This window comes from Schistocerca nitens, chromosome 3, assembly GCF_023898315.1.
Source record: "Schistocerca nitens isolate TAMUIC-IGC-003100 chromosome 3, iqSchNite1.1, whole genome shotgun sequence".
NCBI classification, from domain to species: Eukaryota; Metazoa; Arthropoda; class Insecta; order Orthoptera; family Acrididae; genus Schistocerca; species Schistocerca nitens.
In genome coordinates, this window is record NC_064616.1 from 423,517,416 (window position 1) to 423,542,893 (window position 25,478).

The window sequence follows — 25,478 nt, forward strand, 5'->3', positions numbered from 1 at the left end:
AGGAATTGGAGTAAATGAGAAACTGTTTGTGCTGAATACGAAGCATCTGCACCAGTGCCTTCGAGGTTAGGTGGAACTCTGCTGAGAAAATGGTATACTCGTCAGGAAGGCAAATCCTGGTGACATGGTTAGGGAACACGACAGAGCAGCCAAGGGAACCCCCTTGCTTGGAGCCATCAGCATACACTATTGTGAAACCCTCACGCATATCTAAAATATTAAAAAACAGAGACTGAAATGTAAAATCTGATGTACGATCTTCCTTAGAATTCATCAAGTCTAAAATAAGTCTGAGCCTCCGGAGAAGCCAAGGTGGAAATCTGCTTCCACCATGATGTAAAACATGAAGACCGGCCACACCCATCTCTAGATGGCAATGCTGTGCACAAATCCCACGCGTCTCATTGCCTGTTGCCGGTTATGAAAAAGCCTCTCCAGTCGAGGCTGAGCAACAGTATGATAGGTGGGCGGGTATGGTGTGGACAGTTTTATACGCCTGGCACACCGTAAGTAGCCATCGCCTGATATAAAGTGGCAGTTCACCAGCCTCTGCACAGAGGCTTGGTATGGGACTTGTTCTGAATGCCCAAGAGGCCAACCGAATCCCTTCATGGAGCACCATGCTCAACATCTTTAAATACGAGGGTCTCGCAGACCCATACACCGTGCACTCATAATTGAGCTGAGATCACACAAATGCCCTGTCAAACTAGAGCAGACAAGTCCTCTCTGCTCCCCATGTACTGTGGCTAAGACATTTTAACATACTCAAAGCCTTAAGTGACCGTTTCTTCAGGTCCTCAAGATGTGGTAACCATATAAGCTAAGCATCAAATATGAGGCTCAGAAACCTCACTGTGCCTTTGAAAGTAAGGACAGTGTCCCTCATCCTCAACTCAAGAAAGTTGAAAATGGAACAAGAATGGTTAAAAAGAACACACACAGACTTCTCTGTGGAAAACTTAAAACCATTCTTCTGTGCCCATTCATCCAAACGTCCAACTGACATGTTGTTGCAAAGCCTATTGTAGGAAAGCCTATTGTATAGCTGTCTTGAGGAGGGCAACGTTATCAAAAGTGGAGCGATACCTCCTGAACCGACACTGAAAGCGACTAAGGAGTTGCCTGGATTCTAAGATCGAGACTAGACGGTGGTTGACCATCCACTCCACGGTCTTCCCCATGCAACTAGTGAGGGCAACACTATGGTAACTACTTGGGCATGTACACTCTTTCTTAGGTTTTAAAAGAGGAATTAAAATTGCCTCACGCCATGTGTCGGGAAAGTGACTACTCCCAAAGGGCATTAAAAAGTGCACAGAGAACATCTTTGTTTCGCCTTGTGAGGTGTCACAGCATACTGTAATGGATCCTGTTGTGACCGGAGGACATTGTCACAAGGGACAGACAATGCAGAATCCAGCTCCCAATGGAAAATGGGCAGTTGTAATCTTCATCAGATCCAAACTACAGCTCTCAGCAACTGCTCTATGGCACTGAAAATGTGGATCCTGACTGGCTGTTGCAGTAACTGTGGCAAAAAATGCTGCTATAGTCTGGGCAATGACTCGTGGATTGGTTTGGAATGTGCCATTCCCCATTACAGCAGCCCAGAGAGACCTCCCTCCTCTCCCAGAAATTCTCCTGATGGTCTCCCACACAACAGAACTTTTGGTGGAACAATTAATGGTGTTCAGAAACTCTTGCCATGACCTCTTCTTGGTCTCTCGAATAATTCAGCGACCCTTTGCCCTTGCCACCTGAAAGGCTGCAAGATTCTCTGCAGCTGGCCAACACTTGAGCCTACGCAGAGCCGCACACCTGGTCCTGATAGCAGAATGGCATTCGGCACTCCATCAAGACATAGGTTGCCTCTTCTGTTGTCCCATTGACTGTGGAATGGATACTGCAGCAGTGTGGTGGATCATTTTGGTAATATGATCCACCCATGCCTTGACATTCGCACAATGTTGGAACTGGCTATAAAGTGTCCAGTTGGCTCTACCAAGCATGCATCGCAGCGGTTTCCTTTTGGGTTCCACCCCATCTGACAGGTGAATCCAGATCGGGAAGTGATCACTTCCGTGCAAGTCATCAACCACTTCCCATTGAGCAGTGTGAGCAAGAGCTGGAGAGCAAAGTGAGAGATCAATGGCACAGAATGACCCAATTGCTGTGCAGAAGTGAGTTCTCTGTCCCGCATTTAGCAAGTCTGTGTACGATGACACGAGATGCCTCTCAATTGCTCTACCCCTGGGGCAGGTAGATGCAGAGCCCCAAAGCACATTGTGTGTATGAAAATCACCACAGAGGATGAAGGGAGGGGGGCTGTGTAATAAGGTTGGTTAGGGGAATCTTCATCAAGTGCGTCATCTGGGGGTAAGTAAAGGGAACATATTGTCATCGTACGATGCAAGTGCACTGATACAGCAACCGCTTGTAAAGTTGTGTTAGAGAGAGAGAGGCAAGGAGTGGTAGTCGGTACTAATGAAAATACCTACACCTCCTCTAACTCTCTCTCCACTCAAGTCACAGGGGTGTATGATTGATGGAAATGAGTCTCCTGGAGACACAGACACAGTGGTCTACCCTGAGATATGACACGGAGTTCCTCCAAATGTGTCCTGAATCCCCACAAGTTCCACTGCAGGATGGGAGCCATTTCATTTATGTTGCTTTAATTTAACCCTATCTGTGCACCGCAGTGGTGAAGCATTTGCAGAACAAGGGAAAGTGGATGGGCTGACTGGATCCAAGGCATCTAACTCCATGATGCCCTTCTCACCAGTCAGACGTGACAGAATGATGTCTGATGGTGCTCGGGACAGCTTTTGACCCGAATGTTGTGAGCCTTTCCCTGCACCTTGTCCATTCAAGGATGAATGGGAAAGGGGGTGTTGAGAGGCACTCTGCTTGTTGTGTGCCTTCTTCACACTCACTACCAAACTGTTGCTGTTCTCTTATGTGGTGGCTGCTTCAATTGCTCCTTCCTTACTCGTTTTGCCTGGGCATGTACACATGTAAATACAGGTGCTGGTGGTGGGTGGTTGTACACTGGATGACATCTGCATCAAGGCGTTGACCTTAGGAAAAGGTTTCAGCACCACGGAAGCATAAGAAGTGGTAAAGACGTGAGGTTTTGTCGCCTTATATTCCTTTTTGGCTTCAGTCATGTGACTTTTAGTTCCTGAATTTTTCGTTCCTCTGCAAAAACAGGGCAGTCTCGGCTCCAGACTGGGTGGCTCCCAGAGCAGTTAAAACAAACTGCTGGAGATGGACAGTCAATCCCAGCTTCATGGGCTGCCTTTCCACATTTCCCACAGGTCACTTCACCCCTGCAACTCGGCGTTGTGAGTTGTGAGATCAAAATGCTGGCATTTGTAGCACCGCACAGGGTTAGGTACATAAGGCCTAACCCTAAGTCGGAAGAAACCTGCCATGATGTGGTCAGACAACATTGGAGAATTAAAGGTCGCAATGAAGGTGGCGGTCTTCTCAATTTCTCCATTATTCCTACACATTCTTTGCTCTACATCCTCTATCCCCTGTAATGGCCATTCCTGTTTAAGTTCAGCTATGTTGATATCCATCATGTCACAGAATGAGGCCATACCCTTGCCAGAGTTAAGGGAGTTATGCAGTTAAACAGTTACATCATATTCACCCAATTTTTTGGTCTTTGTAAGTAGTTCCACCTGCTTTGCCCTGTTAGTCTTGACCAATAGGGAACTATTCTGCAGCCGCTTAATGGACTTCAGATTTGCCGCAAGTCCTTCCAAGCCTTTACTGATACACAAAGGGGAGACTTTTTCAAACATCCCCTCCTTCCTCTAAATGACCAAAAACACCTTTTGATTTATGACTCCTTGAGCCCTGTTACTATAATTCAACTGATGCAGGTTACGACAAGGGCTAGCCTCCCTCACTCATTTGGAGGCTTGGGTGTGAATAATCCCAGGCGGTACACCGTTCCCACTGGGAGGAGAAGACGATGATTTCAAAGCTTCCATCTCAGTCCCACAAGCAGCTAGGGAAACAAGGGTCCACTCAGACAGAGCCCCGCTTGCCTGAGTAAGCCTTATACAACTGAGGTGCAGTAGGTTCCACAGTGGCTGCCCGCTAATGACTGTTCCATCTCAACAGCCATGCGTCTCATCAGCATGCAGCGCACCTTGAGATTGAGGTTTTTTTTATAGAGGTTATTACCATCCTCGTGATCCAAATGGTCAAACAAAGATCCCCATTCCCTGCAACACACAACGTTCCAGTGCCGCATTATACAGTGGTCATTGAAGCATGCCCAGAGCTTACGGTAGCAGGAGACTGGTGGCGCTTAGCAGTCCCCAGCCCAGGAACCCCAAGGTCGCCAAGCCCGTAATCAGCAAACAATGCTGAGTCCCTGAGGGCTAAGCCGAGCAATACAGATGGAAATGTCCAAGTGGGAAAAGTAGTGTGTGGAATAAATTTCTGCCCTCGAGACAGCACAAGATGAGGGTGAGTAGATGTTGCAAAGAGGGATGGTAAAACCTGAAAGGGAAAGACATACAGCAACAGCTTGCAGCTGAGGGTGCAAGGAAATGCTGTGATTACAAACACTGTCTCAAAAGAGCAACATGACTCCCCCATGAGCCACAGTCCCCGCCTCAGGTGGAAGGTCTAAAAGGACTGAAGTGAAATGTGGGAGGTGAAAGTGATTGTGATGCCGTAATTTTGTTTCTTGGAGGCAAATAACAACTGGACAGTATAATCACAAGAGGAGCTGCTGAGTGCCCGAATTCAAATGTGCTCAACAACCAGATTCAGAGGCTGGAGGATCCTGGTTCATTAGTGTGACAGAGGTGTCGGTATTCGCCTTCAGTTGGCTTGTGGACTGGTTATTGGCAGTGCGTCCCCGTTAAACAGTGGCCGGCTGGGTGAAGGCATCACGTGGTGGCACCATTGAAGAACATCAAGGTGGAGAAGAGGAGGATCATTTGCCTTTGTTTTACTGCTTAGAACCTTGGTGTTCATCAGGTGCAGATCCAGACATTGGCTGGCTAGATGTAAACAGAAAGCCATCGCAGGAGTACTCCTTTTTGGATTTCCGTGCTTCTGTTTGTGAGCATGCGATTTCACTGGGGCAGGCAAAGGTTTGTTGGTCTGGTGTGCACACATAGCAGGTGAAGATGAGGGTGTGATCTTGGAGCTGGATGATTTCACAACCATGTCACTAAACTTGAACTCCCAAGTCTGCGTAGCCATGTCTTTCATAGGTCGGGATGCAGCAAGAATTATACTATAATTGCCAGAGAATGGTGTACAAGGTTTGCAGCTAGCCAACATTTTCCGAGCAATGAGAGTGGGAAGCTTTTCCTTCAGCTGGATCTCCCAAATGGCTCTCTCCGAGGTAGATTGGACAGTCACAAGAAGAAGCAGCATGATCACACTTGCAGTTGATAAGTGTGAGGGGAAGAGGTGGACACTCACCCTCAGGAGCATCCCTGCCACAGGTTATGCGTTTGGCCTACATTTTCCCAAAATTCACATGTGTAATTTCCAGGGCTGGGAATTATGCATTACCCAGTCACCTTTTACGCGTCAAAGGCATGAGCTGGCCTTCAGGAATGCACAAGGAGGTAGAAGAAGAAAAGGAAAGGCTGGACCTCAAACGCCAAAGCAGAGGAAGGGTAAGAAATGGAAGGGCAGAGGAAGAAAGATGGGTGGACAGGACAAATCCATACACAGTTTCACTAAGAACTCTGCTATGCCAAAGAAGGCATATGACTCAGTCTCCAAGGCAGGGAAAAAGAATAGGATAGACATGCAGCACAGAAAGGAAAGTAGTGCTGCAAAGGATAGGGCCCATGTGAAACATAACTGGCCCTTTATTCTAATCAAATTGCTTACCTACGGAGTGTCATCTCAGTTTTGCAACTGCATTTGTGATTTCCTATCAGGAAGATCACAGTTTGTAGTAACTTATGGAAAGTCATCGAGTAAAACTAAAGTAATATCTGGAGATCCCTAAAGTAGTGTTTATGCTCTCTGCTGTTCCTGATGTGTATGAACAATTTAGACGACAATCTGAGCAGCCTTATTACATTGCCTGCAGATGATGCTGTCATTTACTGTTTTGTAATGTCATCAGATGATCAAAACCAATTGGAACATGATTTAGCCAAGATGTATATACGGTTCAAAAAGTGGCAATAGACTCTAAGTAATGTGAAGTGTGGTGTCACCCACTTAACTACTAAAAGGAATACACCAAATTTCGGTTACATGTTGAAGCACACCAATTGTAAAGGCTGGAGCAATATGTAAAATAAGGAAAAGGCAACTATTCACTGAGGATCAAGGTGTGGAACACAGTCACACAAAAGAAAACAGCATTTACACTAGCTCTTTTTCCAGCAATAGTACACACATTCACACACACAACCAGATACGCAAGTGCGCACTCCCATGGCCACGGCAAGACTAATTGTTGATTTTTTAAAATGAATTTTCAGCATCAGCTTTTTATTTGACCCATTAGTCATCTACTTGATTTTGTTATTAACCATCATCCAGGATGTAGGGTACAACAGATTAGTTAAAAAGCATCCCATATACCTTTGAAGCTGAACAATATCGAAATTATCCAGTGCAACCGTTCAAACAATTTGTCTTATAATACTGATAGTCATATCTCATGTCAAACAGGCAGACATCAAAGGAGAAACATGACCTTATTTCTCCTGTGATGCCTGCCTGTTTGACATAAGATATGACTATCAGTATTCTAAGACAAACTGTTTGTACAACTGCATTGGATAATTTCAATATTGGTTAGCTTCAAAGGAATACGGGATGCTTTTAACTAATCTGTTGTACCCAACATCCCGGATGATGTTAATACCTGAAACTGCTGATGACTAATGGGACAAATAAAGCCCCTCCCGCTGGAGGTTCGAGTCCTCCCTTTGGCATGGGTGTGTGTGTTGTTCTTAGCATAATTTAGTTAGTGTGGAATTCTAGGGACCGATGACCTCAGCAGTTTGGTCCCTTAGGAATTCACACACATTTGAACATTTTGGACAAATAAACAACTGAGCATTAAAATGCATTTTATAACATACTTTTCAACTGTTAACCTCACCTTGTGGAAACATTACTAATTTTGATACTTCATTACTGAAAGCAATCGCCTGACTTGATGGATGTGGGGATGTGGTAGGGAAGGACACAAGAAGGGGATAGCAGGAAAGAGGCAAGTCTATGTACAGATGATTTTGCAGCCACCCAACAAGACGAAAAAATACAACAAAAAGAGATAGGGGTGAAAAAAGGAGACACAGGTGAAGATAGAGAGGTAGGGGAAATATAAGGAAGAGGGTTTGAAAAAGAAAAAGAGAAAGAGAGAGAGAATGGGGAGGGAGGGGGGGATGCCCACATGGAGGGGGGAGTAGTGGGAGACAGCAGAACAGGATCTCGACAGAGAAGGGTGTGGTACAGACAGAGGTGAGAAGCGAGAAGGCAAGGTGAGACAATGGGAACAGGTTAGAGGAGGTTTCGGCTAGGGGGATTGCGAGTGCGCAGGATTTGCTGGAGAGACAATTCCCACCTGCATAGTGTAGCTGTGAATTCAGCGAATTACTTAGGGATTACAATTATGGTTGACTTAAATTGAAACAATCACATATATAATGTTGTAGGGAAAGAGAACCAAATACTGCAATTTATTGGAAGACCACTTAGAAAACGCAACAGGTCTACTAAAGAGGCTGACAACACTATGTTTGTACATCCTCTTCTGGGGTATTGCTGTAGGTGTGGGATTTTCATCAAACACAGAATTGATGTAGGAAATCAATAAAGCTCAAAGAAAGGCAGCTCATTTCGTGTTATCACAAAATTGGGTGTGTGCCATGGATATGACATGCAAATTGGGGTCGCAATCATTGAAACAGAAGGTTTTTTTTTTTTTTAAATATATATTGCAACAGGATCTTGAAATTTTTTTTTGGTGCCCACCTACATAGGGAGAAATGAACAGCATAATAAAATAGATATACCAGAGCTTGCACGGAAAGTGTTTTACCCCACACACTGTTCAAGAATGGAACTGGAGAGAAATAGCTTGAAGGTGGTTTGATGAATCTTCTGCCGCCAGGCACTTAATTGTTGATTGCAGAGAAATCGTGTAGATGTAGACTACATGTTAAATAAGTGTATCAAATTCCTAAACAAAAATGTAGTCTTGAAATTACACGTATGTGCTTGTTCTCCTCTGTAATTAATATTGGCTTGTGGCCACTGCCATACAGCCATCCATCACATTTAAAAAAGTGTCTTTCTTAATGGTTACTTTATTATACACTTTGAGAATTGCTATTTTAAAAAATATTTAGAGTATGAATAAATGACTGATGCATTCACCGCTATAAAATTACAAGTGATTATACCACACTACTATTACTACTACTACTACTACTAATAATAATAATAAAAGAAAACATACCATAAAAAACTCACACATTATGTACACAGGGTGTTGACATAGGTCACAAATATTTAAGTGGCTAAACATCACAATTAAAACTAGTGGACTCTTGTGTTGACAACAACACTGCAGCCGATGTTGGAAGAGGAATCTCTGTGTTAACCAATGTGCTGGTAAAGGATTTTTGTCGTCAATTGTATCTGGTACACGAGTACAGTAGATGGTTCATGTCTCCCCCTCCATTGCATAAATCACATACCAGAGATTCCTTCACTCCTATGCAGAACAGGTGGTTTGGGTATTTTCCACGATTTAAGCGTGTGTTTGTTGTTATGAATAACATGCTCCTATTCCAATCAGTACCCCAAAGGGATAATGCTATTTTAGGCTCCAGCTGGCTATATACTACCCCTTTTGAGATCTTGGTTGAGTTCAATTGTGTTTGCCAGTCGGTTCTCACTTTTTCATTGATTACGTTCACTATTGCTTGATAAGGAACTCTTTTATTTACAATTGCATGCAAGTTCATTGCTCACTTTGCTACATTGTCTATTATTTCATTATAAAAAATGCCCCTGTGCCCTGTAATCCACAAGAAATTTGTCAATGTTCTTGCTTGCTTATTTGTAATGACGTCTTTAATAATGTCGGCAATTAATAGGCAACACAATTTTGTTCCAGTTTGGTTTTCTAAGGCTCTTTAGTACACCTAGGGAATCTGTTAGCATCACCCTACTGTATTCCTCCATTTTAGTAAACAACTAGACTGTAGGTGAGAGGTATAACAATATTTCCTGCCCATGGCTCTTTTATTTTTGTACATGATCTGCATGTCAACTGTGACTGACTGTGTGTCTGCAAAGTTGATTTTTACTGTCATTTGCATGATTGTGAAAGAGATTAATACATTCAGTAGTAAATATCACAACACAATTTGATCTAACAATACTCATTTCAAGTATTTTGGCAAAGGTATTAACAGTAAAATTGCTCAACATTTTAATACAAAATTTGCCCATGACAATGACAAAAACCTCTCTTTTCAACAGGAATGCCATTAAAAGAGGAGTATTGGGCCAACTGAGCCGGAACATAGGCTGGAACCAGCTGAGGCTTAATCAAAAGCAATATCCTACTATTTTTGTCTGACTTGACAGAGGAGGATGGAGAAAAAAAAACCAACATATACAAAAAAAAAAAAAACTAAAGACAGGACATGATGCAATTAAGCCTTGAATTTTTACTGTCTTAAGAAATACTTAGTTCAACTGAAAATGTATGGTGCACACTACCCTCATTTGATACTGTATGACACCATAAGCCCCAGCAATGTTGTTGTAGTTTATGTCATTGGGAGAGCACAGTAATGTGATCATCTCTAATTCTGTATGTTTCTTTGTTTCTCTTATTAAGAGGTGTTCAGCTCATTGCCAGTAAGTTCATTAGAGACAGAAGACACACTAGTACTGTTGCAGTATTGTGGAGGAAGAAAGTAGACACAATCTGCTTTCAGTTAAAGGGATTCATAGAAATAACTCAAACTCAAGACAAGATGGCCATGTGGGGACCTGAATCCCACTTGTCTCAAATATGAGTCCAGAATCTTGAGTACCCAGCCACCACACTTGGTTTTTCACTTCTGATAGAATTAAACACTGTTTACAGTTTAGAAACACTGGACTGTACAAAGGTAACGAGTCAGCACAAACCAGTAGCATCGCACAACATATCGATACCTAAAGAAGTGAAAAAAAGAACACACACACACACACACACACACACACACACACACAGCCGCTAGGAAAACCAAGTCTCGCTCAGTAATCAAAGAGTTCTGTGCACTCAACATCTCACACTATCTGCACATAACAAATCTGCAGTAATTTGCAGTGTTTACATATACAGAGACCTAACAGCATTTGATTACCATAAATAGTGATGTGAACATTATACAGTAAAATTAAGCAATCCTATAATATGCTTGATGTCACATAAGTGTGCTCCTAGATGGACATGAGATCTCCAAGTGGATATTATAACCATTTCACTGAACCTTGCAGTTGAGCACTAATCAAGCATTACTCCACCTGTCCAAGAGAGATTTCTTGCAAAGTTATGTCTTGCCTTCTCTGCAAGGCAGTTATGATGAAATAACAGCTAGCATAACACTGGAACAGAGCATCAAATTTCTATTACCGTACATGCTGAACTGAGAAATGTGATTTAATTTGGAACCATTAAATGTTTCCTGCATAAACACAAGATGTACGAAGGATGAGACGCAACTGACAGATCCTGTCTGTTATAGGTAAATACAAGATATGCCGTCCTATTTAAAGTAGTCACCGTCTACATAATTCTCACCTGCACACGAATATAACCTGGATGTATCACTATATGTCTCAATCCTCCATATTGCACTCTCAAATAAAAATCTAGGCACAGGCAAAACTGTTAGGTTAAAGGTTTGGCTAAGCCAAACCAGCCATAGTTTTGTATCAATCAAGGATTAACACACATTGGCACTAACAGATTGATTGTGATACTGCATCACCAAACTGAAATTTACTTAGTGTAGCCCAAGGTCTAAGTTAGGCTGGAGGGTAAAAATAATGGTCAGAGTTTGTGAAGCCAATGAATATGAAAATGGAATGAAAGCTGTGGCAAAAGAATGATTTGTAACAAAGCTTGGGGGTCTACATTCATCACTAGCAGCATTTGCTCCATTTTGATACAAGTCATTACCAGTATGACATATTAACCCTGACAAGTAATTAGTCATTTCTACTTCCACTATGAAAATCACCACAGCCAACATCTGCAATTCATATTTAGCAGTTTTCCTTATAAATAACTATGAGTGCACTGTAAACTCAGAAATGCTCTCTTTTATAGTAGAAAAATCTCTGATAAGTATTTTGCTTTTTATGTATGTATTATCACACATGAACTACAAAAGATTCAAATGGAGCCGCCATGCCAACCCTAATAAAACTAACAGCAATCATATTGTGTGTTTGTTTCTTCCTACGCTTCAGCCAGCGAAGGTTGCATTAGCCTCAATAACAGACAATTTGCATTAGTGTAATGACATGTGAAAAGAAAATAATATTTAGAAACACTATTTATTTAGTGAGAACACGAAATGGAAATGTAATAATTTGGTAAATACAACACGCAGTGCGAAGTTAAAGGAAGCTTGTGTTTACTTTGATTACACGGTGCAGTTGTAAACACACATTCAGTGAGGTAAATATACAAGCATGATACACATGTGGTAAATTCAAAGCCCTGTGGCATAACATACCGGTACATAAATATACAACCACAGTTTATACAATGCTGCACAATGAAAAATAAATGCTGTATCAAATGATATATGTGGAAATGCATTTTTCTGTGACTACTTAAAAATAATTTACACGCATTACAACGTAAACAATATCAGAAGTACTAATGTCACATGGTTCTACGTTTACGGGACTACCAGTGACGTGACGTGTAAGAAACGAAAACTGAGAGGACTAAACACAACTACTGAATGGTTTTGATTTACATCCACGTAGAAAAACAAATCACATTCTTTTAATAAAACAAGTAAGATACAGCAGCGCAACAGCGATTACGTGGCATGGACGCTGTCAACCGGCATCACACATTTCCACAGTATTTACACGAAACTGAAACAGATGAACTATACGAACCTGAGCAGAAATAAATGCAAAGCCTGGGGCCAGCTTTGGATCAATGGCAAACTTAAAACTGTTACAGGTAACTTTCCCGATGTTTTCAAACGTAATTGTATGTCCAATCTTAACTAATTGAGAAGTTAAGTCAATAGCTCTCTCCGCATTCCTTATTTGTAAATTCTCACAAACCGATGCAGATATTACAGAAATAACACTACTGCACACTAAAAACACACAAATGTGAACCCTCATTTTTTAGTCTTATCACACTACCGTAAACTACCACGCGTGTACAACCAACCTACAATACACAAAGACTTTCATCTCCCCAAATCACAAAGTTATAACAATCACCTCCTTGCATCAGTAAACTCATGGAGGTTATTACTGTACCTATACTACGTTTACATGCGACCAGGGCATTTTCCGAAAGACGAAAACCGAATTTCGAATACCGTTTTTCGCTGTCGTGTTTACATGTTAAGATCTGAACTTGATTTGATAGTCCAGTTACATATGGCGTATGGGAAACAGCCGTTACAGTTTATGATTTAGAGCAAAAGTCCTTAAATTTGTGTGTAAAATAATAGGATACCAACTATCTAAAATAATAAACCAATCCTTTGAATAAGGAAGCTTCCCAGAGGTGCTGAAGTGTGCAGAAGTAAAACCGTTGCTCAAAAAATGGTCAAGAAAGGATATGGGGAATTATCGTCCCATCTCCCTCCTTCCAGTCGTATCAAAAATCTTCGAAAATGCTGCTGCTATGCAGATTCGAAATTTTATGGCGAAACATGATATTATTACAGAAAATCAATTTGACTTCCAGCGTGGCAAAAGTACCACTGATGCAATTAACAAGTTTATCGACAAGATCAGCACATCATTACACAACCACAATAAAGTTGCAGGAATCTTTTGTGATCTCACAAAAGCCTTTGACTCTGTAAATCATGCACTGCTCATCTATAAGCTTGACAAGTATGAGATCAAGGGTAATGTTCTAAGTTGGCTTACTTCATACTTATCAAATAGGAAACAAAGAGTGATCGTCTCATCAAATGCAGCAAATTACTATTCAAAATGGAAAATAGTAGCCCAAGGTGTCCCTCAAGGCCCGATTCTAGGACCTATTTAGTTTTTGTTCTATGTTAATGATCTACTGAACAATATAAATGCTCCATCGATTTTATTTGCAGATGACACATCTGTATTAATTGAAAACCAGGAGCCAGAAAACATCCCTCTCTACATAATAAACACAATGAACAAATTAGAAACATGGTTCCAACTGAACGTATTAAGATTGAACATCCCCAAAACCCACATGGTCCAGTTCAGAACAAAACAGTCAAAGCCCCAAGAAATTAAAATAACTCATAAAATCAGGATATAGAAGAAGTTGATTCTGTGAAGTGTTTAGGGTTAAACCTAGATAAAAATTTAAATTGGAATAAACATGTTGACTACCTGTTAAACAGATTATTTAGCTTTGCATTTGCTATGCAAATATTAGCTGGTGCAACAAACATGAATACAAGGAAAATTACATACCACAGAGACTTTCAATCAGTTGTAAGGTACGGTATTATTTTTTGGGGAAATTCAAGCAATATATTGCGCATACTAAAGTTACAGAAAAGTATAATAAGGAACACGTGTACTGCCCATCCAAAGACATCAAGTCGCCCATTATTTGAAAAACAACAACTATTAACAGTTTCCTCCTTAAACATCTATGGTATTATCATGTTCCTACACAGCAATTTAGAGTTATTCGAGAAAAACTATTTCAGTCACACATATAACACGGCGAACAAAGACAATTTTATGCTTCCCACTCATCGCTTAAACCTATATGCGCAGTCTCCTCAGTATATGGCAATGAAAATTCATAACAAGCTAAAAGGAAAGAATGTTCTGAGTATGAACCTAGAGACACTGACAACAAAGCTATATGATATACTTGTCAAACGCTGCTACTACACTGTTGAGGAGTTCATGAAGGATGAACAGAACATTTGAGCAGGATAAATTTACACATAGTCTTGTGTGTGTATGTAGCTGTGCTTCACAAAAGGGAGGAAAGAAAAATAAAAGTTTATATTAATGTTAAAATTCTTTGTACCAATTAGGCCTAAGTTGTGTTATCCATTTTTTTGACGTGTCTCCTGTACACTAATCATATGATTAGAAATTGTATGTTATGAGACGAATAAAACACTAATCACTATTCACTATTCAATCGCTATTTCTCTTGTTAGACGAGAAGTAAAAAAAGCCACTCCATCCATATTAACCGAAAGTTTTTAAAAACAAGACGAAACCTGACAGCAAAAGCACGTTTCAAAACTGGTTGCGTTTACATGGGATTTAAAATCGATTGCGGAATTGGTAGGCCGACTCGAAGCAGATTTCCAGAATCGATTTTGAAGTGTTTTCAATTTTTACAAAATCCGGTTTTGGGTTAAAAAAAATGGCTCTGAGCACTATGGGACTCAACTGCTGTGGTCATAAGTCCCCTAGAACTTAGAACTACTTAAACCTAACTAACCTAAGGACAGCACACAACACCCAGCCATCTCGAGGCAGAGAAAATCCCTGACCCCGCCGGGAATCGAACCCGGGAACCCGGGCGCCGGTTTTGGGAACCCATGTAAATGGGGTGCTAGATGTAGACATAGGGCCGGTTATACATCTCTGTTTAGCAGCTGGTTAAGCTCTATTAGATGGAATAGCTCTAGAAAGACGTTGCACGAAGCTGGAATAACGCCTAACCGGAGAATAAACTTGAGAAAACTTAATCGGCGATTACTGGTCTGTCAGTGAACTTAACGGGGGATTGCACGGAATGAGTTTTGAAGAAGGCAGGAATAGTGCCAGATAGGGGTGGTGACAAGGGGGGGGGGTGCTATGGGAGCATCACAGGACCCCCTCCCAATGGAGTATAATATTATACTAGATAAAACCAATAAATATCATTTAACTTAAAATGGCCGTCGTATTATTTATTAATACACATTTTTCACCCTGAACTCAAAAACAGTTACCAAAAACTACTTTAAGCAACACCAAATTTTACGAATTTGTCGGTGGAGGACCCCAATTCTCCTTTTGTTAACCGATATTCCATTCTTCCAAACCCCCTCCCCCACCCCATTAGCCCCGCTTTGACCGACTTCTAGAATCGCCCCCCCCCCCCTGACAGATACAGACAGCGATGACGAGATGTTGGCTGAACTGTTCATAAGAATGAGGAAGGAGGATAAATTAAGACGACGCCGATCCCGAATTTATATCCAGATTTTGCTTATCAAAGGAAGCCGTACTTCGTCTTTTCAGTCTTGTGCGTAAGAAACTGTATCCTGTATCATAAATAATACTGTTTGCTTGGAGTAATATGCATTTGATTTCAGTACTTCGTAAATTCCATTGTGTTATTTAAGTAAATCAGGCACATTAAAATGACGATTCGTGCAAAAATAGTCTTGTTTATCTGGTGTGTGTTAATATTGCTGCAGTAGTGGGAAGGACTATTTCGTCTCATTTAGCAGAAGTGCCACAACATACGTAACCAAATCGAAAACCAAACCAGTTATGTGTACTATTTATATTCACGGCTTTTTCTGTTTTAGATAAGACATCTATTTCTCATGTTGCAAAACGTTTTGATAAAATGGCCATCTCCTGTTTTCTCTGAGCCAGATTACGTCAGAAGCAGAAAATATTGTTCCATTCTGTTTTCTTTTGGGAATGCCCTTTCTTGTGAACACCGCAACAGTGTCAGGACAACTTCCGCCTTTTAGTGATAATGCTAGGATCACAGTCTCATCAATGCTTCAGAGCAACAACATTGTCTCCCACCTCCCATTATTCACTGAAGCCTGTGAACTATTTATGCTTACTCAGGCTAAAGCTGGGTTCCCACACACATATAATGTGGCACCACGGCTTGTGGCTTTCTGTAGTGGCATCATGAGCTACCATTCACACAGGGAGCCACAAATTCTACGTTGTTGCACAGCTTTCAATATGGCACCAATTGAAATCATATGAGTGGAAATGAATGTTATAGTGCAGTATTGTCTTTTAGAGTTGTGACAAGAGTTAAATACAAGAAATACCCTTGGAAAATTAGTAAGAAAATCAGAAAATTGGGGAAAAATTATAAAGTTTTGAAACTTCAGGAAAATACTCATATGGGGTGTAGCAATAAGAAACAGAAAAGTTCCCCCTTCATAGGGGGTGGGGGCGTCCCCCTTTTATCCCCTCCAAAAGTCAATTTCTACCATATCTTAAATTTATAAGCAAAAAGGCTCATTTTTCGAACAGAGCTCTTATTTGCAAATATATTCCACGCAAAACTGTACATGAAAAAGATTTTGCACATCTTTTCATTTATACGAATTGTATTTGAGGTATAAGAATTGAAGCAGAATTCTGTTAACACAATAGTTTGCAGATTTGTTGCTTAGCAAAGTATTCAAATGAAAAGCATAATTAAGTGTCTATATATTCTACTTAATGATATTTCTTTTGCGATCAGTATTGTTGAAATTTGGAATACAATGAAAACGTCAAGTTCCCCTTCCCATTCACTCAGTACTCCCCTACACTACTGCTGCTGCCGTTTCTTCCTACCCAGTGTCCAGTTCAGTTGTCTTAATGTTGTGAACTGTCAAAGTAGTGAAGAGAGTTCTGTTTTTGTGACAGTATTCATCAGTTTGTGGTGTTATGAAGTGCTTCATCTTACTCTCATTTCTTTTGTCTGGACTGAGAAAACAATAATTTTGGACCCTACTACCTGTTCTATTTGTGGTAAATCTGTTTCGGAAGGAGAGACATCAGTAGCGACGAAGGGCTTGGAAACTCTGATACATACCGGCAAGGAACAGAGGGATGGGGCTCATAATCTTCTACAGAACGCTGGACTGATTGAAGTGCATAAGGTATGTTGTCATGATTATATTAAGGATCGTAATATAAGGAAACTAATTAATCAGAATGTTACACAAGCAGATGATAAAAGTATGAGAGCCTCTTCCTCTTATCCACTAATTAAAAAAAAAACTCCACAAACGCTGTGGAGTGTTTGAAGTTCGTTGTTTAACTGTGAAACATACGCTGCTTGAGAAAACAGAGAAATGAGATGATGATTTCGGTAGAAAGGTTGCCAAACGCTTCAATAGCGTTTTGTGTTTAGTAGCTGCAGAAATATTATCATCAATATTGCTATGCTAAATTAGTGTCGAACCCCTCCTCTGTTCTAAAAAGAGGCCGCTCTCAAGATATCAACATTGATGCTGCTTTTCAAAAATTGTGCAAATTTATACATAGTTCAGAGGAATGTCAATTTTCACCTCTCGATTTGTTGCAGAAAGTTTAAGAATGTCTCCCAGAAAGAGAGGCAATGACTATAAAAACTCTGAAAAACAAACTGACTGAACACTTCAGTGAGGGGGTCTTGTCTGCCAGAATGCCAAAAAACCCACCAGGTGTATGTTTTCGTGGCAGTGGCCACAAACTTTTGAATCAATAGTAGAATGAACGAGATGTTAATGAAAAAGATGAGAGAAAGATAATAGTAAAAGCAGCAGCAGCTATCATCCGTGAAGATATAAGAATGACTCCTTACATTATTGCCGATTATCCAGATATCAATGACTTGACAGAGAATGCTGATGTCTTGGTTCCTGACACTTCACATGAATTTGTGAAGGGCGTTGTTTTGTCAAAAAAGAAAGGTAGTGAACAGTCGCCTTTAGAAAATGTACAGCAATATCCCATGTGATTGTGTCAGCTACCAGGCCTCGTTCACTTATCTCCCTACTGCAACTTGGTCTTGTAGTGTACTTGTCTCGTAAAGTGGGATCAAAAAACAGTGTTGAAATTGTCTCGAATATGGGTTTCTGCTTTTCATATAGCACTGTGACTTTTATTTGAGGCTTCTGCTGTTCAGTTCTGGAAACCAAATATTTCAAATGATTCGTTCTCACAGTTCGTTTTCGATCATGTTGACTTCAATATTGCAACAATGACAAGCAAAGGTACATTCCATGCTATGGGTGGAATCAGGTGTGTGACTCTTTCATAGGAGAAATGCTTCATAGCAACAAAGTTTTCCACCACCTAGCATTATTACCATAAACATGTAAATTATTTGTGCTTTCTCAAGGTAAGTTTAACACAGTAAAATTAACAGGAATATCAGTTTTTTTAAAAAAGAAAATTATAGCAGATAGCTGCTGTATTTCTCAGTTGTTAGTATTATACACATAACCACATCTATATTTATTATAAAGTAATTGTTAGCTTTTTGTTATAAGCAATCAGGTACTTGACATTCATCTTACAGGAATCTTTACTTATTGATGCTACATAATCACAAAAGCGCATGGAGTGGCCGGCAAGTTATGTTTTTTAAATTTTTCTTCAATTGTCTCACATCATTCTCTTTTTTGTTTCAGAAATGAGTCTGTTCCACCAATGAACCAGCTACTCCAGACTCTCAAATATTTCGCCTCTAGTGACTTCCTTCTGTTCATTGGAGACCTCACTGGTATTGGCAAGGGTACAGCCAGCGGGATTACTAAAAGGATGTGCATGACACTGGATAACATGTACAAACTAGTTTTTTAACATTATTTCAGTTCTATGAGTTAATTAAATGAAAATAAATAAATATATATAGAGTAATATATTTTTATTCTGAAATTATTTGTTTTAATTTTTATTTTCTAACCCTAATTTTGAGCTTTATGATTTTTTTAATGAATACAGTTTTTCCTCTCTTCTCTGGTTCTTGTCTAGCTATGTTTTAAGCAGCCCCATTTGCAACTCTGCTAAGTGTTTCACATTTGAGTACAGGTATTTTTATTCCGAAAACAAAAATGACAGTTCTAAACTAAGATGACTGTAGAAAAGAAAGAAGGAGACAGTGAAGGTGTCATACCTCCAGTTACTTCTTCTTCCCTCCCAGATTACATATATCTGCTAGAGATGACTGCACAAGCCAAAATTATATATGAAATAGTTTCTGTTCCTCAAACATTTAGGGTGAGATACCATAACAATAGTGTATAGTTTGTGTGACTCGCATTCGGGAGGACGACGGTTCAATCCCGCGTCCGGTCATGCTGATTTAGGTTTTCCGTGATTTCCCTAAATCGCTCCAGGCAAATGCCGGGATGGTTCCTTTCAAAGGGCACAGCCGACTTCCTTCCCCATCCTTCCCTAATCCGATGAGACCGATGACCTCGCTGTCTGGTCTCCTTCCCCAAAACAACCAACCAACCAGTTTGTGTGCCATAGGTACATTTGTACCCCAGGATTATGAAATAATGGTTGTTTATTGTAAATGTTGGCATCTTATTCTTCATATATACCCTCATTATAATTAATGATACCTGGTCATAGAAACGGGATTTACGTATGCCCAAGAGCTGTAAATGTGGATGCACAAATAGTGTTCAATAATTCATCAAAGGTATTTTCTGTAGAACACAAATTGCTCCTGTAACGAATAATCATTCTAAGATGTAAATACAACAGCAAGCTAGCCGGTAACACCTCTCAGAATTTTCAGTCAAATCAATCTCCATGATGTCTGTGTCATCACAGTTTGTTGGGAAGACCAACTGTTTCACAAAGCAGACAGCATTTCACAGTTGTTTCTATATTAAGTGCCTGCATACAATTCACCATCTACCATACAGTTACACTTGATGGAATGCTATCATGTGTAGAAAATGTTGCATCTGCATCGAACTGACGGAGACGTCCTTCTGTTGACAACTGTATCAAATCGTGCATTTCATTGTACACAATTTTCAAACTTACATTCCACTATGGGGCGTCACCAATCTGTAGCCTCTGCTGCCATTTCTGGGCATAATATTTACGCGTTTCTTTCGTACTTCTGTTGTAGCTGCTCTGTCGATCTGTGTCAAGTTGCTTGTAATTGGCAACTGTTACATATTTTCCCATTCTTTATTCGGAAATCTAGAAACATCTTTTACTGGTCAAACAACAATTTAACCAATTTCAAGATAGATGATTATACAGTTAGAGATATAAGTACCCTACCAATTTAGTTAAATATTTTGCACTAATATTTTCATTGAATTAGACTGCAGCAGTTTTCGTGTCTTCTAATACATTCTTGAAGTCATTTACAGTATTTGCCAGCCTCAAAATACTCTCCAGCGGACGGTTTTGCGATCTGTAACATTGTCAGTCATGTTTGCCACGCTATTTCTACAGACTAAGTAAATATGAAAGAAATCGCATATTTGTTGTAAATCACAGTGATTGAAAAGTTATAAATATCACAATAGCAACGTTACACAATCTGGCTGCGATTTCAGTCACAACTAGGAGTCGCAAGTAGCATTTAACATTCAACGACGTGTTCCATCTGTTAGCCGAATTTGGTACCTCCTCCCGTGAATCTTTTGTTTAGTGCGATTTCAGTGACAAGACGCAACTAAAAAAGGCCGTTGACATTAAAAAAAATGGTTCAAATGGCTCTGATCACTATGGGACTTAACTTCTGTGGTCATCAGTCCCCTAGAACTTAGAACTACTTAAACCTAACTAACCTAAGGACATCACACACATCCATGCCCGAGGCAGGATTCGAACCTGCGACCGTAGCGGTCACGTGGTTCCAGTCTGAAGCGCCTAGAACCACACGGTCACACCGGCCGGCCGTTAACATTCAAAGCCATGCGCCATCTGACCCGTGTTGGTACTAATGTTTTTTCTTTGTGACACGCTATTTAGTCTAACTGTGATTTCCGCGACTAGTCGTGACTAAAAGTCGCAGATAGCAACTAAAGAGCGCCGTTAACGTTGGATGACGTATACCATCTGTTGACCTACGTCCTGATTCGTTCTAAGAACATCGTGTCTCACGATATGGATTTATTACACACATTACTTATGGTCAAAGAAATGAACCAGGGAGCTAATTTGCTCTTAGAAAAACTTTATACTCGGTTGAGAATTGGTTCAACCGAGGAATGTGAAGACCAAGTAGAGGTTGTCCCAATAGTTGGACCTCTAGCGTAGCCTGGAATTTTCGTGACATATTTAAACACTTTTCATCATAGAGGCTAAAACTGCAGTGTAATTTCAGAAAACAGATAATGGATAAGGCTCCGATGAGTATTTTGATGCGTATTACACATATGTATATCGTACATAAACTACTAAAACTGTAATCTGGTATCAACTATGTAATTTTTACCAAATGTTTAACAACTGCATTCACAACACGGATATTTTTTTCCTACAGTACAATACGCAGTTAAGCTTTTGGCTGTATTAATTGTATTCCCAATGTCAAATTTTAAATGTAAGATCAGTACTTTCCACTGTTTTCACTTGCACATCATCAATCTTGAAACACTCGACGTTCTGACCTAAGCTAGATCCTGGGCTATGCTACAGTTCAGTCTGTCATCACAACCAGCATTCAAGATGAAACGGGTGGAGGGATCAATACCACACTCCAGCGAGACTTTGTGACTAAATACATGGCAGAACATTTTGGGTTATGGGATGGCTTAAACAAGCTGAGAGTAGAATTTTTATCATTCACTCACAGTGTAATTCACATTTATTTATCATCACTTTCATATCAAATAGTGACTTCAATGACACACTGTACCAATACTCATTTTGCACACTTAAGTTATCAATTATGGCTAATTCATGCTGTCAGTTCTTCAAGAGTTGTTTTGAATCTTCACGATTATCTCTTCTAGATGTGGATGGGTACATAGAGCAGCCAGTAATCGAAATGGGAACTGCATCTCAAAAATCAAGAGGATTATTAAACTTTTATAGTGCTACTAATTATTAGCAATATAATTCACATTATACAACTGCAAATATTTCGGATAGTGAAGCAGTTGAGTGGCGTGAGGTTTCACACTTTGAATAAACGATGCCCCTGCATTCATTCACAACTTAAGAAACTAATCTTACTTCTGATGAGGATGGTGTAAAGAAGCAGTGGCAAATTTTTCAGTTATGCTTTCACTGATATTTTGAATTATCGACTTCGGACGAAGACAGTGTAGAGACACAGTTGCAAATTTTCCAGTTCTACTTTCACTGATATTTTGAATTATAGCCTTCTCGAGTGACTGATATTTTGAATTATCGCTTTATCGAGTGACTGACAATGTTGTTCAGATGCTTGTGAACATAACACAGCGCTTAGAATTCATAATCTAAACATGAACTCTTATGGAATTGTATGGTAATTTGTGTTATGATTGTCAACATCGCACTATCAATACTTTCACACTTGTCCCATTAACATAAAACTAAAGCCAAAGACAGAACTTAGGTAAAACATACTTAGTACTGACTATTTTGTTGAGATGAAATTTGTCTGTGGGTAAGCACATCTTTCGTGTTTCATGTAATAACTGAGGAAGAATCATTGGAAATATTAATAATACCATTTCACGTAACTTTTTGTTAGGTGGGTAACTGTAATGTTAACGTTGACAAATAATCGCCTATACGGGCGAGAACGTATTTCTCGGTTGCATCGACACAGTTCACTTCCTACTTGCGACCAATGACAGTGTAGTGTATGCAGTGATAAATCGCGTAAAGCACAGAAGTAACAAAAATCGCAGAAAAACGTTGCAGAAATAGCGGAGGGATATAAGTTGTGAATTTGTTATTAACTACGATTGTTAACCGCGACAAATTGTCATTAAGAAACGTAGTTACCAAAAAGTAGCATTCACAGAAATCACTGATATCGGAAAATCGCAGTTTAGCCCATCCCATTATGCAATGACGTACGCAAAAATACCCAGAGTGGTCTTCAGTTGTTGCCAACTTAAATGGATGGGACTGCTATTCCAGATATAACTAACAGGGGAATAAACTGGCATCATACAACGCCAGTTAACCTGTTGTAAGCCTATTCCTTGGTTAGCTATCCCTGGATTTATCCAGAGATTGTACAGCCACCCCTATATAGTGTAGAAACATTTCTACTCGATGGATGTAGATGAAGAGATAGAATACTATTATCTCTTCGAATGCAGACTTCTGAAAGAAAGAACTTAAGTGTGTCCAGTAAAACCAGCACAGGTTTAGTCCTCCTCCACCAGGCCCTAGAATTAGGTGGCGGTCAGGTGACTTGGGTTAGTGGAGGTAGCTCAACTGCCCTTTCTTTCCCGCCATTTTCTTAGGTTAGTAGAGATACCCCAATTGACCTATTTTCCCACCAAAATTCAAACTTGGCGCCAGTTCATAGGATGAGGTGGTGGTCGGATGACTTAGGTTAGTGAAGGTAGCCCAATTGACATATCTTCCTGCCAAAATTCAAACTTCCGCCAAAGTCCAACATCTTGGATGACGTAATCACCGCCATCTTGGATGATGTCATTGCCACCGTATTGGATAATGGTACTTTAGGGTAGATCACAGGTTGCCCCAATTCTTGTGTGTTCCGAGATGTTCAAAGAAAATGACTACGTACTGTGGTGGGGAAGGTGTGGATTTGATGTGGAAAACTGCAGTAGCCATAACGAGCAAGGAGAGATTTTTTTATGTTAAAAATTATGCCCAGTCATAAGAATGCTATAGATATTTATATTTCCAGAGCCACAGTAGTCAGGAGGGGATATTTCCAATATTTCGCTTATTGTTGAATGTCGTTAGATTGAGACTACAATCATAATATTTAATTGTAGGTACAGCGATAAAATATATGTGGCTGGTTTCCTGTGACGATTCTGCCTGGCGTGCGAGGTGCACGTTTCAGCGGTGGCCTGTCGAAACGATTGACGTTTCCGGCTTACGGTGGGAGCCGTCTGGACTGGAAAAGCCGGCTGGGCACAGGAATGTAGTTGACCTAACCCTTTCGTCCTCTAGGCGGGTAAACAGTGAAATAATAGTATGTGTTGAGCAGCCTCCGTGGTCGCATGTGTTCTCGATGGAAATAAGAGAAGATTCAATGTGGGCGTGTGTTTGCGCTGGACAGTTATTACTTTCCATGTAAATTGTCCAGTTGTCCGTTTCTTCACAATTCCCGTCATTATTTGGTTGAGAGAACATCGATTGTAGTGTGTGTTGTGTGCATCTAAATGGTGGGAGACAGCTGGAAGAAACGTTTGCTGGTTCTCTAGATATGAGAAACACCTTTGTTGACTTTGTAAAGTAGAAGGATGATTTTGAATCTGCTATATCACTGATATCGAAATTTTCGAGTGGAACTACCAGTTTCCTTTATTTTATCGAATTCTCAAATATAGATCTTTGCAACGGGATAAGTTTATAGTTACTCAGTGGTTTACAGCACATTCCACCTCGCTGCAACTCGCTAAAGGTCCGGGTTTCTAAAGAAATAATTTCCACTCTTTATCTTCAGAATTATACTGTGCAAGCGATACTGATATGTAAGTCATATTGCTATGTGATTTATTGCGTAAATGGTATGATTTTCTGGCAAACCATGTGGAAATTCATGTGTTCCTGTAATCCAGAGTATGGTGATGGCATGACAGTAAGTAAGAAAGCAAACAGGTTGGGGGCAGAAACAGTAACGCCTTTGTGCCCATTGAAACCAGCCCAGCCTTTGTACAACAGTTCAAATGGCTCTGAGCACTATGGGACTTAACATCTATGGTCATCAGTCCCCTAGAACTTAGAACTACTTAAACCTAACTAACCTAAGGACAGCACACAACACCCAGCCATCACGAGGCAGAGAAAATCCCTGACCCCGCCGGGAATCGAACCCGGGAACCCGGGCGTGGGAAGCGAGAACGCTACCGCACGACCACGAAATGCGGGCAACAGTTCAGAGACTGAACGCAGTCTGTTGAGGGCGCTCTGGTCCCGCGTTGGGCCAGTGTGTGCGCGAGGGCAGTTGACTTGTAACTAGTGCTGCGAGGACTATATACAGTGCACGTGCTTATGTTTTTTTTTAATTTTTTTGAGATATATGTGTCTTTGCGGTATATGTACGAGAGTCTGGTGGTCTACAGCTATATATAGGCTGCAGAAGTGATGATTTAGTAAGGTGCAGGATACGAATTGGTTATTCCATCTGCAGAAAAAAATGGCAGACAGTGATCCCACTCCGACAGCACCAGCAGCTTGGCGGGTTTCGTATCGAAAAATTCTAGCTTTGCTCGACAATAGCAGGGCAGTGTAATTGAGGAAGTGCCTTTGGCGATAACGTCTATGTTTCGTGATGTGTAGACCACTTTTGCAGGGTTTAACAGTCAGTGGAATACGAATGCTGTAATATGATTCCATAGATTTTCCCGGCGTCGTACATGTTT

General features: G+C 40.5%; 1 protein-coding gene across 1 annotated transcript in view; it reads right to left on the reverse strand.

The window, feature by feature from the left end:
• The window catches only part of LOC126248366 (dolichyl-diphosphooligosaccharide--protein glycosyltransferase subunit 1), an 87,109-nt gene extending 74,631 nt beyond the window's left edge, over positions 1-12,478 (reverse strand). Inside the window, exon 1 of the mRNA XM_049949293.1 lies at positions 12,169-12,478. Within this exon, the coding sequence (XP_049805250.1) occupies positions 12,169-12,405 (237 nt within the window). The 5' untranslated portion in view covers positions 12,406-12,478. The remainder of the gene's footprint in view (positions 1-12,168) is intronic.
• Positions 12,479-25,478: the final 13,000 nt, after the last annotated feature.